This window comes from Chamaea fasciata, unplaced genomic scaffold (genome assembly GCF_029207755.1).
Source record: "Chamaea fasciata isolate MVZ Bird 193981 ecotype frontalis unplaced genomic scaffold, bChaFas1.0.hap1 SCAF_16, whole genome shotgun sequence".
Classification (NCBI taxonomy): domain Eukaryota; kingdom Metazoa; phylum Chordata; class Aves; order Passeriformes; family Sylviidae; genus Chamaea; species Chamaea fasciata.
In genome coordinates, this window is record NW_027094101.1 from 10,940,722 (window position 1) to 10,957,993 (window position 17,272).

Here is a 17,272-nt window from a genome sequence, read left to right on the forward strand (position 1 = left end):
CTCCTCTTCGCGCTCAGTGATTTTTTTCATCAGGGTGTTACACAGAATCATATTTATTGACTGAAGATGAGAAATACTGTGTAAATAGCCCTTTAGAGTACATAGAATGCTACATCAAGGACTATGAGATAAACCAGTTTTTTGTTATTAAAGGTTTTGCTTTCTTGCTACTTGATCCAGCTCTATAAAGCTGCTTCTTAGCATCAGAGATGACTTCTGTTTACTTGGACTCTTAAACAGAGAATATGCTTCCATTTGTGTTTCTGCTCTTGCTTATTGCCCCATCTTTTTCAGGGTTTTTTCTCAAAAATACTTGCATTTCTGTTCCTTTTCTATGTATGATTTATGTCCTTGCCCATAAGAAAAATGTGCAGAGAGGGGAAAAATAAGAATGCAACTGATGACCATTTTGGCAAAAATTAGGCTGTTTTGTCAGGATAATTCTTTTTAATTCATTCTCTTCCATTCAGTTTAATATTTTTCTAGTCAGGTGAGTGTACTGACAGGCAGTACCAGATAGAGGTGGCCCGGATTCAAGTAACCTTTTTGTGATTCAGATGATACTAAATATGGGAAATCCAGTATTTCTGAGACTGAGCAAGTTACTGTTAATGTTTATGTCATGGAGTTAATGCCATAATGAGTTCTGTGATTATTGAATTGTAAATGCATAAGATGGGATTAGGGAAGGGGGGGGGAGTGTGAATAGAGCACAGCTTTGAAAGGAACCTTCTCGCAATTCTCTGCCAAAACAGTTAATTTCTGTATTCTTGTATGCAGGGACAATTCCTAAAATGTTCCATTATTTTCTGAAGATGTGACATAAGGAGGGAGTTGTACTTCTAAGAATGAAATTATTTTAGTGCAGCTTTAGTTGCAGATGCCAGTGTGGTCTTTGTTATTTGCTGTTAATGCTGTTGTGAGTATATTGGGTCTCAAACCAAGAAGTGCCCTTCCTTTCAAAATGAGGAGTCAGGAAGTATGGTAATTAGCATCTTCATTTGCAGCAACATCTTCACTGGAATGTTTTGCTGCACTAGTAATTACTAGATTCTACCAGTGTTCCTGTCCTGATAAAGCTTATAGTGTAGACATTAATCTGGCTGAACAAAATTGCTAGCTTCTTTTTATTCCCCCAGTGGAACTGATATGAACTACACATCTCTTTTCTCTCTTTTCGGAGGACTGGTCTCTCAGAGCTTACATAGAGTAAGTTTTGCATCTCTGTCAAGAATTAGATTATAGTATGTTAAGGGCTTTTTTTGTAGTTATTTGTAGGGGTAAACTTCCAGATACGTATGTAGGGAAAACCCTTCAACCCTATCTATTTAATGTTCTCTTCTCCTTGGTTTTCATCATAAAGCCACGACTAGTCTTTATCACTCATGTGTGGGCTTTTAACTGGGATAAGTTTTCAGTAAATCCCTTACCAAAGCAGACTGCTGGAGTGGAAAATAGTAGAAGATACAGATGTTGAAAAGGTGCACAAAGGTGGAAAAATCAGAGGCTTTAAGAGGAGCAGTTTTATATGCATTCATATTTCTAACATTAAAAGTTCTTAGAGCTAGTGGAAATTACATGTTCCACAGAATAATCTGAGTATAATAGTGATGTTCTACTAAAAAATGATTCTACTGTGTGGGTAGGCTATTTTTTAAAACATTTTTTCTTTGGCTTATTGATCTATTATAGTGCCAGAAGGAAAGTCTGTTTCTTTTAGCTCTTGAAACTCTACAAGTAGATTACTGTAGCTGGATATTGTAAGATACCCTGCAGGCTCAGGCTCATTGCACTTTCCTAAAGCAGATCAGTTGTAAGGCAGCATTGCTGGAAAAACTTGGAAAGGGATACTGACTACTGAAGTACTTGCAGGAATTTTTGTACAGAAGGCATGAAACCAGGGGCACAATCACTTTGTTGGACTGAAATCTAGTAAACTGCCAAAGTAATAAAAATAAATTTGGTCTATGAATATGTGAAATATTTTAGTAATATCTGTTTTTAAACAGTAAACTTGTATTATTTATGTATATATTTGTCTAGAAAAGCTATACAGATTACTGTAGAACTAACACCTTTATGGCATTCAGAAAATATGTGAGTGACCTTAATTTGGAAAACACTGTGTTTGAAAGATAAAATCCTTTTCCAAGTTCCTCATATTGGAGCTTTCCAAAGAATATATATGATGCCAAGGAATTACTGTTTCTGGTATTTCAAATGGAAAAAACTTTCTTTGCAAGTGGCCAACTTAGATTATGTATATATAGTAAAGAAGGAAAAAAGGGGAAGAAGCAGATTTTCCTCCCTTCCCACTTCCCTTTCTGACATTTTATTTGCAGGTAAACTTGTGGAAACTTGCTGCAGTCTAAAGTCCCTGAAAGGACTGGAGACAAAATGCACAAAGCTAGCTAGCTATTTGGTCTAAAACCTTATTTTTCATGCCATATGAATTCTCAAAATTGCTGTGGGAAGTAACTGGTTTGCTGTGTGAGTAAATATTGAACTTGAGAATTGATTTCTGTTTTAAAAGACAAGCTGTAAATACTTCACTTGCAAATATTTTATGATTCTTTTTGGTGAAAAATTGCAAGGATTAACTTGCTTAGTGCATTCTTCTGAAAAAAATACTAAATTCAATGTTTGATTCTTTAGTAATCCAGCAGGAATTTACAGTTTTTGACTGTGCCATGAATCCTTTGTACATCCACTCCATCCATATACTGCCACCTTGGTGTGTCTGCTTCTCTGTTCTTCACCCCAAGCTGTTCTCCTTGCCTCCTGTAGCTGCTGGCAAGGCACAGGAGGCCCTTTTGTGTGTGCTGGCCTGAGCCCCCTGTGCTGTGTGGCACCTGATTGTCAGCCTGCTGTGTGAGGTAGCTGGTGGTGTAGCCTGGGATCCAGACTATTGCCATCACAGATGGCTTTTGTTTTCTTGTGAGCTAGGCTAGATCTGTTTATGCTAAATGAATTCTCAGCGGCTTGTTTACATTATAGCTATTTGGGCCATAGGCTGACTTTAGGTTCTTTGAGATTTGAGTGGTTTCCTGTTTCTGATTTGTTTTGAAGCGCTAGGCAGTGGAAGGAGGCCTTAAATAGTCTGCCTCTGAAGATGATTGGAACATAAATGCTTTTCTTAGCAGTAGAGGAGGTTAGAGGGTAACTGGCTGATATGCAGGTTCTTATAAATCCTTTCATTAGCTTTAATCCCTACCTGGTTTTGGAACTAGAATCCTGGAAATCAGTGGCAAGAAATACCACTGTATGTAAGGTGGTCAAATTTAGAAAAAGGCATTTGCATAAACTAAAATTTTGGATCAGCACTGCCTGGCGTGTGAAAAATTAATTTCTCTAGAAACCAAAACATTCTTGTGGATAAAATACCTTTATTCCCTAAAGATCAAAAAAATCTAAGAATATAGAGGTGTTCCTTGCGCTTCCAAAGCATTGAGCCTCTTGGCTATATTTTTGCTAATATAATATGAAGCTGATATCCCCATTACTCACTTACGGATGAACTTATAACACTTGTGTTCTGGATTTATTGCACAAAGCAAGAAATGTCAGTAGACGATACTTCTGTTTCCCACTACTGTAGAGGTACCAGCCATTTTAGGTAAAATACGATGTTTGAATAGGGGAAAGCTTGAAACTTTCAACGTTTCTCCTTCCATTAATTTGTACAGTCTTTAATCTTGAAATGTATTACCAGGACATGATTTTTAAAGCTCTTTTGTTGTCTTTTAAATTATGATTATTTCTATCAAGATACTTTGTTTAGAGATTTTTTGGGGAAAACGATTTCGTGCAGTACTTCAATGAGTGCTTACCTTTCAGCATTAGAGAGGTTTCAAATGACACTGGGCATGGTGGTGAGCATAGCTGTTTCGGTGGGTTAGAGCCTAGACTTCTTTAATCAGTTAGCATAGCAGTCTGTCTGGACAACAACAAAAAACCACTCCTTTTATGCAGCCAAATGTTTTTGAAATTTACATGGTTAATTCATAAAAATGGTCTTTAAACAACAGTTTTTTCATGTGGCAACTTCTGAGATCAAAAATCTGCCATCTAGATAGATATATGACTTCAGATTCTCTGGCAAAACAAATTTTTGCTAAAATAGTTTTTATAATTGGACTATGAGATTTTAATATTTTCATTTAAATGTAGTAGTTGGTAACCATTTATGAACCTTGATCAAAGTATAGATTTTGACACTGTATGGCTTCAGACTGTTTTGCTGACTTCGAGTGTCAGTTTCTTCAAGATATGTGGTGTTAAAGGAGCAGTTTGTTGGCTTATATGCTAAACTTTAAGTTCTCTGCAGTAATCTTTTGCATGCCATGTGATGAGGCTTGAAAGAATGCTGATGCAGCTCTATGAAACATATATGCAAACCACTGCTACACAAGATCACAAGATTGATGTTTAATGTTAATGCTTTTTAAATATCTACAAATAACGAATACATGGAGTGGGGTTTGTTTGCTGCAGATTGAAGAAAATTACTTACTATTGTCTTCAAAGAACTCTCTCTAGAAAAGAGCGTCCTGTTGTTTGGGAAAAAATGTTTTTGCAACCTAGTATATTTTTTAATTTGTTGGTTTTTTTTTTTTGAGAGAAGAGTTTGCTCTTAGAAATCATGTTGAACTGTCAAGCTGAAAGTGTGAGCAGAGTACATGTCTTTAAATACCTCCCAATTACTGTGATGTTTTAATATGGCTGTATGTATTTTAGTGTCAAAGTTAACCTGTTAAGTGGATGAACAGTTGACCAGCTGTGTGATGCATTCAAAGTACTTCTGATGCTTGGCTTACTGTCAGTTTTGTCCTGTTCATTACATGCTTGATTTTCCATTATAATCAAAAGAGAGTCTGATAGCATCTAGTGACCTTTTCTAATGAATGTTTTTTCTCTTTAGGCAGGTATTTTAATAACTTAAAGGCAATAATAATGTTGGCAGATAGATGTAGTGTTAAATTCTTGGTGTTATCTGACAAGCTTCTAAGCATATTCAAAGGGTATATAAAGAGAAACTGGCACGCAATGGAGTTTGATTAATCAGTATATTGTTTCTCTTTATACAGATACATGTGCAATTGGTTAATAGAAAGAGGATTCTGTTGGTCACTTAGCAGGGAGTCTGACAATCCATTTTTAGACAGACATCCAGAGCATAAATAGACATGAGCATATATAAGGTCTGAGAATTGATGTTTACTGCAGTTTATGAAAGCACACTATCTTTTTATTGCTCTGGGTTGTCTTCATTCAGGGCGCTTCGTTCTGGTGCAACAACAGACAGGATTTATGAAAGGAAATAGGGATCACACAATAATCATTACACTTCCTGCAAACTGCTCCTGTATGGGAATGGTATTTATTGATGCAAACTGTACTGAGCTCTCTGCCCTGAAATGTGAGGCCTTTAGTCGGATTTTGTTACTCTGAATCAGTGGGTTTGTATCTTCAGTTTCTTGTACCTGAACTAAACTGCTTTTGCCTGCATTGTCATTTTAGGTACTATGAGGTATAGTTTGAGGACATGTATCACTGACCTGATCAGTGGCTTTTTTCTTTTGGAATACACTGGAACTCCCAGGGTGTGTTCCATGGTAACCTTTAAACTGGACACTGTCACGACTAGGTATTGGGGAACATAGGGAACATTTTAATTGTGGGGTATGAGGTGGGAGGAGGCCAGTGGAAAAGCTGTGTGTAATATCTGTTAATTATCCCTTTATCCCTTCTGATGCTCTTTTTCAGATATGACACGTGTGTCGCATGCAGTTGGTGCACCTTTGTTAACCCTCTGAAACAGTGTGCCTTGAAAAGAATCTGTTAAATATAACTGTTTAGCTTTTAATGTTTTCACCTTAAAACTCTAGATTGTCAATGTTTAAACTGTAAGCAGTACAAAATAAATTTCAGTTTTAGAAGTTTGGGCTTACAGGACAAGGTCAAAACAGCTCAGGCCAAACCTGTCTAACTTAAACTGCCTTTAGCAGAGTCTTGGGTTATGCCAATCTTATAGCTTATAGTCTCATTAGCATTATTTATAATCAAAACAAATGTACCAGCTGAGGTTTAAAGGGCATGTTGCTTTGTGTAAAAAAAATACTTTCTCTTACCAAGGTCTGCTTCCAAAAAAATTAGCCTTATAAGTAGTTAGATGGAAAAGGTTTTGTGATCATGTCTGCCCTATGTCTTAATGCAGCTTGAGGTTCTGTAATAGTCAGCCTCAGTCTTATCAGACAGCTGAGAGGTCAGGAAAATCTGACCATACAGAATCTGTTCATAGACATTTTCTTTGTCATAGGTCTTGCTAGTAGAATTTCAGCAAAAGCAAAGATATTCTCAGTTATCTTCGGTGTTCAACATCCTGTCAGTTAGTACAGAAGTAAAGGATACTGGAAGTTTTAGAAGCTTAGTCTCTGAAAGTATTTTTTGCTGCTGTCCATGTTGATAGAATGGTCTTAGCAAAGTAGCGTTGCAGATTTTGTGGTGGGAAAAAGCTAGGGGAGATGCAGTTGTTGTTGTTGTGGTTGTCGTTGTAGTTGCTTTAGAGAAGTGTGGTATGTGTTTGATGCCTATAAATGCATTAACAGTTGTAGTGATAGTGCAGTTTTCAAAATGCTGAATTGCAAAGGCAAAGGGTATGAGTCCTTTTAGGTGGCTGGGAGGAAAGGAAAAACGTGATGCTATCTAGTGGGCTTTGCATTGATTCCAGTTTACTTAAAGTTTATTTCTACTGTTTGCAGACAAATGGGGAAAAGAACAGTATTAGTAAGAACAGTATTAGTACTTATTTAATGTATTTCAAATAAAAGGAACCCTGTTTCTAGTTATTTAGTGAAAACTACTTGATAAAGATTTTAAAATGACTCTTGATCCATAATGCCACATACATTCAGTAGATTTATTATTTTCTTCCTTGAAAGGTTTTCAAACTCAAGTATGTTGCACTAAGAATGAAACCGCTTCTATATGAAAGTAAATGAAAAAGAGAATGCTTAAGAGTTTGGGAAAGTAGTGTTAGAGACTAGTTTTTAAAGAGATAGAATTACTAGATCAGTGGTTATCAGTGTGGTCCATGGTGATACATGACATGGAATAGATAAGTCTGTTGTTACTATGTGAAGATCTGTGCTTTCACTGGCTTGCCAGCTGAGAAGTATTGATAATTGCTAGGAGAGCAGCCTCAAGCTTCTGAGAATTGCAGATGCAATTTAGAACATTTTAAATTTCTGTTACTGACTTTGTATCTCACTAAAAAAATGTCTGCATCTGGCAGAAGAAGGATCTTAGGTCTGACTTTTAGAAGGGTGATGGTAAAGGGTTAGATCAGATAAACTGGCCCGTATTCTATCTTTGGCATATGTGACAGCCTGTAAGTAGGGACATATACAGTTTCTGCAGATGTGGTTTTTGGAGCCTTTCAAAATAAAACTGAGATGGTAAATAATACAGGACAAAATACTAAAGAAGAATATATGGAGTCTGGAAGGGCGAATGTAGGAATTACCTTTTTTCCATAAACCTTAAGGTGCAACATAACAGACCTAGTTGCATAGTTCTGTCATTTGTTAGGTAACTGATCTTTTAAAACTTATTGCATGTTCCTCTGTCCTCCTTATTCCTAATCTTGACTTTCCTTTGAGAAAGTCAGGGGACTAATTGATGTTATACCCTGGCTGAAAATAACCTTCTCTTTCTACAAAGTCCTCTCCTCCTGTCTCTTCCCTCAGGATTTTTCTATACTTGAAATTCATTGTGACTTAGTTTCAGCTGCTGTGAAAAGAAACACACTGAATCCAGCATCTTTTCCCCCCTTTCTCACAGTGCTCACTGATGCTTTTGTGGTGGATTTTTTTCTTGCGTGTTTGCTTTTTCAAGGTGATCCTGCTAGCTGTGTAATCTAATTGGACCCCCCCTGCAATGCTACTGCTTTATTTACCTGTAAAACCTCATTTGCTCATTTGTGACTGGAGCCAGTTCATCGTTTAGATCCTGATATTTAGTCTGTGTGTATGTGTGTTTTATTTACTGTATTTCATTTAATGGGATGGTTTTTATGCTGGCATCACTTTAGTTGCTGAGCACTTGTGCTTGTGTCAGTCTTGCTGCAGTCTTGATGGGAAAGGGTACAATCTGTTTTTAATTCTAGCTAGTGTGTGTCTTTAGACACGCTGCTGTTTGAGTAGTTGTCTGAAGGAGAGGTGATGAATCTGGGATATGAAAATGCTGGGGACAATAGTCTGCGGAAGGTGTCAGCTAAAATATATGTATATAAGGCATAAAAGGAACTGTGACCTACAGCACATACACTTTAATATGTATATGCATAATAATCGCATTCAATAAAGGCTGTGCTCTGTGCAGTAAAGTTGCCAACTGAGGAATCGCTTATTTGGGAGCTAGGTTCCTTAAGACCATGTGCATGAGTGAGTGCCGGTCCAATTCCTTTCTAAGGTGGTTTCTGACAAAAATGCAGAAAACTATTTGAAATTGAAATTCATGAGGCAAAAAAATTCTTTTTGTTAGAAGTAATTTTCAATTTGGTAACATGATGTACATTACAGACTTTCTGACATGGTTGTACAATACATCTGTTTTGAGACTAGGTGACTTTCATTAAGCCATAATTTCTGCTGGATGTATGTTAGAATACTGGGATTTTAAAAAAATGTTCAGCCATGGTGTTAACTTTCTTAAATATTTCCTCTGTTTGCATACAAATTTTTTATCAGCAGTAGTTTAGCAGAGCTCTCCTATTTGTTTGTATTTTCTGGCCAGTTTCAAATAAAACATCAGAAGCAGTCCCTGACAGACTAATTTATGTGTGTTACCAAAAGGGGCGGAAAGCAGCTTGGCAAGGTTCCCCGATCTTAGGGAAAATTGATAAAAGGGTACCAAATGACAAATCAGTTTTAGGAGTGTGTCTTCCTGTATTTGCTGTTTTCTGGGCTATGTCTGTTCTTTTTGTTTTGCAATTGGGTTGTCTTTATGTGGCCATATGTACTATTTAAGTAGTACAATCTCCCTTGTTTTAAAAGGTCATGAACCAAAACATTCTTCAAAAAAAGTTTTAGGTGTTGCTGATTATTAAACCCTCCAGCTGTTCTGGTTTTTTATGTTATCTCTTTTCTTCTTATCCTTCCCCAATGTGTACTAAAGAGAAATACTACCAGGGAAAGTGAAATTCCAAGTAAAAGATTAAGAAAGTCTCCTTTGTCTCCGTTAAAGTTTTCATGTGTTCATTTAGAGTTCGTTGTAACTAGGCTCTCTAACTAATGTTACTGGTAAATACAGGTGTTTGTTGTATGACTAGAAATTTAAGGTCATGTTATTCATAGGAGAAGATACCATGAAATTTGATAACTTGATGTTAGGAGCATTTCTTCGAGTTTAAAAAAAGCAATTAAAGTGTTCAGATGTTTGACCTATGGCTATATGACAGCATGACCTGAATAGAGTTATTTATCAAATTGAAGCTGCCATTTCCAAAATAAATAGTTATATTCCCTCCTAAAGAGATTTTTAATGATAACCCTTTCAAAGAAGAATTTTTATGATCCCTGTATGGAAATAAAGTGCAGTTGTGCATGGTAATTATGTCAGGTATGGGAATAATAGTTAAATTTCTCTTTTTAGTATGATGCTGTTCCAATGCAATCAAGTGTGGTGTTATGCTCCTGTTCATCCCCTTCAATGGTGAGGAACCAAGCAGATTCCAGCACTCCATCTGTCATTTCCACTTGTGGCAGCAGACAGGGTTCTAACATGGAGGACACAGCACCTGAATCGAGATCTAATTCAAACTCCTTGCAGCAGCATACGGGACAGCAGCCTCCACAGCCTCGAAAGAAACGACCTGATGACTTCAAATTTGGAAAAATTCTGGGTGAAGGATCTTTTTCAACGGTAACTTTATTTTTTTATATGAAGTGACAGATATCTTAGATAAGCTTGCAGATTTGTTGTGTAAGACTGATGAGATTGAAATGTGGAGAAAACAGCTTGAACAATAAATGAACAGGGCATAGAGGATTTAATCTTAACTATTAAAATTAAGTGTCGCCCTAAATATTGGTAGTGATTTTTTTTTAATCTGCTTTTAATTTCATAATAAGTCCTATTGTATCCTAATGACTTGATGCTTGGATGTTCAGTCAACGTTGGTTTCTAATGTAAGTGTGATAGCCGTAACAGGTTATGTAAAAAGTTCGATATAAGGGCTTGGAACTGGTCTACGAGCTTGTCCTGTCCTGTCTGTGGCAGGAGGTACTGCCAGATGCTTTCAAAAGAAAGAACACTGATACTTCTCCAATATTCTTTCTCAGCCTATAGTCCTCGAGGACTTAGTGAGTCACAGTCAATATGTTTGTGTTCAGTAGCCTTAAATGGTTTGTTTCTCACATCTGCAGCATTGCACAAAAATTAATTATTTAAGCGTTACCTTAATGAATCCATGAAGCAGTAATACTTTCGTTTGATGGTTTGGTAGTTTCTCAGGTGTAAGACAATAATATTTCTGTATCTTTTCGTATATGTGTTGTATACAATTTTTGGTTGTAGGTCTCTAAATGTTGGGGTTCCAGTACAGTCCACTGTAGCGTTTAGGATGCAGGCCCCTAATACTTGTCAAGAGTAATTTGCACTCAAACACATAGTTTGCATAACTTGCAGGTTTCCCTAAAGAATCCAAGAGAGTTGTTGTGGTTTGGGTATACCAGGACACTTTGCTTCAGCAGTACACTTTATGTTTCTGAAAATTAATGCCATGTTCCATGTAGGTAGAGAAATTCATAGGGCTTAGCCCAGACTCCAGATACAGCGCTCTGCTACCTGTCCCCCTGGATGGCATCACAATCCTCTGATGTATCAACCTCAGAGCCTTTGATCTGTGGGGCATGTACCTTTATGTTGTTATCAAAACATTTTGTTAAAAAAGCATATGATTTGTTCATATTTAACATGGTTGTGGACTCAGAGATCTGATTTTACTCTCCAAGATCCTCACCAATATTCTAACTGAGAAGTATTTCTCTCAAAAAGCAGGGGCCTTCATATTACCATATATCCAATGATAGCTTCGGGTTAAAAAAAATATTTTCTTCAAGGTCATAACGAATATATTCTATTGCCTTGGACTTCTATTAAGCTACTACAAACTCCTACCTAGTGCCAGGGCTGTTTTTTTAAATTTAGCAGTGATACACATGGTATGGCTTCAGGGTTTTTCTTTAGAGCACTCTCCAGTTTTGTGGGATCTTCTTCTGCAGCTGCAACTTCTTGGACCCATGCCTGATATGAACAAATGCACAAATGCAGGGCCTTCTACTTGTTGTTCTGCTCTTTTAAACTAATGAGATTCTCCTTGGTTTGTAGACAGCTTCAAGCTTCTTTCAGAATAACATCTGTTATGTGGTGGAAAAATTACAATTTTCATGATTGAGTAGGCATGTTGTGTAGCTCACCTCCTTCTGTATAGAAAGTACATATATATTCCACCTCGGTTTGGTCTCTACCTATAAAGGTGGTATTTCTTAAAAACACGAGCTCTAGGGAAATATGATTGTCTGACCAAAACCAGTTCTTAAATGCAGCTTTAATCTCTAGCAGCCTGAAGTATTCGTTCAAGTTTAGAGTGGGGCTTGGTCAAGATGTATACCAAGTATGTTGGCAGTTATTTCTGCTTTGTAGCCTCTGAGGGTTCTGTGCTCTACCTGTCTCCCATTCCTTCAATTTGGGATGTTTAACTACATTTCTTGCCTTACTGTTGTCTGAATTTACAACTTACACATTCACAGTTCTGTGAATGCTTTTGTTTTTCTGTTAGTTTTACAGCTTTTTTAAGCTATCCAGCTAATGTCTAATTTCTTTCTATAGAATTTACATTCTTTATCGGTATTACTCCTTCCCAAAGGTGGATAAGATTCAGGCCCCTGATAAGAGACATTGTATTAATATGTACCTTTGAGGGTCTTTTCCTTTCCGCTTTCCTGATTTTTAATTAGGAGGAAATTAAGATATATGGTAGGTTCAGATTTGTTTGCTGAGGAAGGAACTTGAGGGTACCAAAGTACTCCTGCTATCAGGTAAGTGCTCAATGTACTTAGAGCACAGCTGTTTAATATCAGTGTATGTGGGTAATACCTGTGAAATACAATGGTAAAAAAAATGGATACAATGCAGGACTGGAAGAGAGTCATTAGCTTAATTTGCCAAGATATATTTTCATCTGTGTCAGCTGATCCCTCCTGCCATCTGAGTATGGTCTCTGTGCATGTGGAGTTTTATTTAATGCATGCCTTTTAAACAGACCTGCCTTCAGAAGCTTTCATGGTAGATATGGTTGATGAAACCTAGCTACAAAAATTAGAAAATTTAGTAACTTTTTTATTTGACTGCACATCTTACCTAGTGTTACATGTGTACACACCATGATCTCAAAAATTCCTTATGCAGAGATGCAGATGTTAACAGGCTGCTTGTTTCTAACATCTTTAATAGAAATTTTTATCGATCGAATACTGTAAACTTCAATGTGTTTTTAGGATATGAAATTTTAAAAAAATTAAGGGTGCCTATTACTGCTGAACTGAGGTCAATTTTCTAGTACTAAAGAGTGTAACTGCATGCACTTCTTTCATCTGAAAAAATGCCTTATTTAGATTTCCTAAATACCTAACATTTAGCATCAGATGTGTGTAGTAATATTTTGGAGTACTCTGTTATGACTGATTTTTGCAAGGGATTAGAAGCCAGCTGGGTGCAGTGATTAAAAAAAAAATAGCCAAAAGTTGAGATTTTAGCAAGGTGTTGAAACGGACATAAACTTACAATCAGAAAAACAGAGAACTGTATTTGTCTATTGTTACAAGGTTATTGCTTGCATTCGTGCCAAGAGGACTTTTCAGATTGTCTCTAAAATTGCCTTTTATAAAGTTCTTTGTAGGAACACAAGGCTTTTCAAGAAAGCTTTTTTCTTTAAAAATGTAAACCTGCTTGCCTGAAATTTCATCAGTTGCTTCTACTAATTGGAAATCTTCTGTTTCTTTTATTTAAATCTTTTTCGTAACAAATTGGAAGTAGTTGAAAGTTCTGTCTCACTTCTTGCTTTTGCTTGCTCAGATAAAATTTCTCTTTCAATCTTTGCCATCTGTATTAAGGAAAGTACTGCAACAATTATTTTCAGGAGTATTCCTCAGCGTACTTGTTGCTTTTTGTTCCCCCCTTTAAGAAAATTTGGCAATTTACTTTGACTTACATTGCAATCTTCAGATTTCTTCTGGAAAAAAATAATTTAATATTTACACTCTTACATGTTTAAGTCTTTTGGCAAAACAAACATCGGTCTGCTGAACTGAGTTTCTGCAGAAGTCTTGCTGAAGCCAGCATAATATGAACACATCGAGTATTTTGCTGTGTTCCAAATTCCTACTGGAAGTTCAATATTAGTGTATGTGTTTAGTGGCCAGTTACAATATATTTTCTTTCCTCTGGCAACAGGTTGTCTTGGCTCGAGAATTGGCAAGTTCTAGAGAATATGCCAGTAAGTATTGACTTCTTTAATGTTAACTTTTTGAAAAGATAGTATCAATGTAGTCCAGTTACAAAACACCTGTTGAAGGAACAGAATTAATGGTTTCATGTTAATTACATGTAACCAAAAAACTCTGAAACAAGATGGGCTTCATTTACTTGTACCTGTTGCATTTTTGCTCTCTCTTTTTTCATTAAGTTAAAATTCTAGAAAAACGTCATATCATAAAAGAAAACAAGGTACCCTATGTGACACGAGAGAGAGATGTAATGTCCCGTCTGGATCACCCCTTTTTTGTGAAACTCTACTTCACCTTTCAGGATGATGAAAAGCTATGTATCCTTTGCATGTTAAAACTTGCTGTAACACTTTATTAAGAGTAACAGTGTCCAGTTTTGGTTCCTTGAAAAATGGTCTTACAGAAAAGGTGGAAATAACTTGAGGTGTTTAAAATACCCTAATGTATGTGATGCAATTTTTGTACTCATGCTTTTAACAGAAATTAAAGAGATCGAATGAGTGGGTTCTCCCAAAGAGAAAAGTAGGTGTCTTGCGGGATGGGGGGAGCAGTTAAACAAATTGTCCATGTGGTAAATGTTGAAGGGTGACTTGTAACAATCCAAGTTTAAAATAATTTAAAAATTCTAATTCAAGGGATGCATGAAAATTATTTTAGAAGTGTTTTATTCCTGGTGTGTGTGTGTGTGTATATCTGTAGTAAAACATAGTAATTCCTGCATTTAAAATAGGGGTAGCCGGCTATATTTCCTATTAGCTTAATTTCTACAATTAGAGCTTTTCTTTTTTTCTTTTTTCTTTTTTTCTTTTTTCTTTTTTTTTTTTTTCTTTTTTTGTTAATGTAAAGGTCAAGGTGCTTATAGAATAGTCTGATTCCTCTGTTTGGGCTACTGTTTCCTCAGCTCTTTCTAGCAGTAATTGCAAAATGCAATCCTGGAAGCTCATTGCTTGTCAGTTGGCTTATTTTTGTTGTTTGTTTGTTTCTTTAATCTTGCAAAAACCATGTTAATTATGTGAATTTCCTCTTAAATCTCCTGCTTGGAATTGGCTGTGCCAAGCATAAAGATATAGATCAGTCTAGGGTCAGTAGTAAGTAGTTTTCTGGTTCTCCCAGAGGCTGCTAACAGTACTGGCAAGCCCTATATATCATACAGTACGAGCTCACAGGGCATCTTTTCTAGTGCAAACACTTGCTCTGGTACTTTCCAGGTGATGGGACAATTTTTAACTTCTATCAGTTATTACTGTAAATAACTCTCTTTAAGGGCAATTATGTATGTCATTTAAATTAATTAGTCAGGTCAGTCTCTGGAAAAACTACAGTTAACCCTTTATGTAGTTTTTGCTACGCTAAGAAATTTGGACTCATGTCCTAGGTTGTTAATATATTTAAGAAATTATTTTGGATTGCTACTTGTAAAATTTCAAATTAACCCACTTCTTCCCTGTTGTTCATGTACTTTTAGTAGTATTCTTCTCTTTGGAATAAGGTGTGGGGATTTTTGTTTTAGAGTGGCTTAGAGATAAACCTTAACTAAGTTACATTCAGATTTTGGACTTAGCTATGCCAAAAACGGAGAGCTGCTAAAGTATATACGCAAAATTGGCTCATTTGATGAGACCTGTACTAGGTTTTATACTGCTGAAATTGTATCAGCCCTGGAGTATTTGCATGGCAAAGGAATAATTCACAGGTAATACAATGTTGTGACAGACATACAGTTGTTCATGTAAGAGGTGGTTTTTTCCTAGAAATGTTCTCTGTAAAGTTAAAAGCAAAGGTGGATTTTGTGGAAAGCTAAAGAGCACAAATTGCATTTGTTCATCATCTGTAGCTATACATAGCAAACTTGAGGAGGAGAGCCAATGGCTGTTATACCAACTGTTGGAGCAGGAAAAAGTAAGAGAACCTTCTGGCCTTGAATTAACGTTACCAAAAGCTTGTCTTTCAAGCTTCATGGGTTGGGCTGAAAACCAGAAACTTGACTTTTTGTTTAACTACTTATTTTCCTGTGCTGTTATGTAGCAAAGGTAATAGAATTTTTTGTGTGTGGCTTAATGTGTACTATATGATTAGGTACAATTAATGTATATCAGTTTTCACTGAGTGAACAATTTCCACAAAGCTGCCGTTGCACAATAATTAGGTAAGTGGTGAAATTAGTGAAGTTTTGAGTAGTACTTTTGAAGTTGTTCTTGATGTAACATATTGTTTGGATCATCATGTTTTGTCATTCATGTTTATTACATAATGCTTTAAGTGCTAGACATCTGAGCTGTAGTACTTCTATTTGGGTAAGAAATCTAATGTGTCTAGGTTACCAAGCAGTTTTCATGGGATGCTAGATGCTAGGTGGCAAAAAGCTGACTGATTATAATTCTGATAACATTATTCCTTTCAGTCATTGCAAAGACAGTTTTTCCTTTTAAATACAAGTTTTTGTGAAATAATTTGAATTAGAATCTAAGGGGGATGGATGTGCAGGGTACTGAAAGCATAAGATTTTTACAGGGGCATGGGTAAGTTCAAGAACTCCCAGGTCCACTTCAATTTTACAGTTCATTTGTTTAGGCTGAGGGAATGCTTTTGAAATGAATGTACCATGATTGTCAATGTTACTAAGTCTACAATGGAGATGAGCTGCTTTGTACTTGTTTTTTTACATGAAGGACCCTACAAGGAGCTCAGAAGAAAACAGTGGAATTGTGCAATTAGAGAGCTTAGTATGATGTTTACGAGGACACAGCTTTAGCAGTGCCTGAAAACTCTTGGGACTTTTTGCTGCCTGCAGAAATAGGATATGAGATAGAACCACTTTAAGATGTCAGGCTACACTGGAAAATTCATTACAGATACCTCTCTATGTATCTATTCTTGTATGTAGTTGTAGATCCATATTCCAGTATTAATGTAGGTATACAATATATTATATAAACAGTATATGTAAGTGTGTACAGAGTACAACACATCTACATACATATGTATCTTAAAAAAGCCGTATGCAGAACTGTTAAAAGGGTCCATTCCATTCATGTACTTTCTGCTTCTCTCTTAGGACAAGCACAGGAAAATCAACAGGATTTTTATGACTTGTTGCTCTCTGTGCTAGTTTCCAGACTTTAAACTGTACAACTCATACTTTCCCGCAGTTAGGCAGCTTTAATCTGAAGAAAATAATGCTGCACGGTGATTGACAGAAACGGCTTTCACTTTTTACTGCTTTTTTTCTTACCAGTCAAACAAAACAATTCCCATGCTCTTAGATTTCTTTATGAGCATTCAAAGCTTCTGCTTAGGAGGGAAGTATGTAGGGTTTTTTTGGATCAGCTGAGGAAACTTGTTGCAAAGGCATATCATATCAGTGTAGCTGAATGCTCTTAAGTTATTTCTAATGCACCTTTTGACATCTAACTCTGTACTGCTGTCTGTTGTGTTTGTGATACTGTGAAGTCTGATTTTATTCAGAATCAGAGGCGGTGTCTATGCAAATGGTAGGCATGCATTTGAAATGCAGATTATTGCATGGAGGTGATCTACGGATCTTACCTGGTCAGGACATTTAGCTGTGGCTGGGTTTGCCAGTGTTTGACTAACTGGAGTTTTGCACTGAGGAAACAGACGTAGAAAATCTTAATGCCATATCAATCTGTCGGATGTTATTTAAATTAAGGCTTTGGAGTGAAGGGGCTTGGGGTTTTCTGTGT

General features: G+C 36.4%; 1 protein-coding gene across 3 annotated transcripts in view; it reads left to right on the forward strand.

The window, feature by feature from the left end:
• PDPK1 (3-phosphoinositide dependent protein kinase 1) overlaps positions 1-17,272 on the forward strand; it is a 32,002-nt gene that overhangs the window by 1,234 nt on the left and 13,496 nt on the right. For all 3 annotated transcript variants that reach the window (XM_066197757.1, XM_066197755.1, XM_066197756.1), the window contains exons 2-5: positions 9,655-9,924; positions 13,516-13,558; positions 13,748-13,885; positions 15,117-15,261. In XM_066197757.1, the coding sequence (XP_066053854.1) occupies positions 9,670-9,924; positions 13,516-13,558; positions 13,748-13,885; positions 15,117-15,261 (581 nt within the window). In that variant the 5' untranslated portion in view covers positions 9,655-9,669. The remainder of the gene's footprint in view (positions 1-9,654; positions 9,925-13,515; positions 13,559-13,747; positions 13,886-15,116; positions 15,262-17,272) is intronic.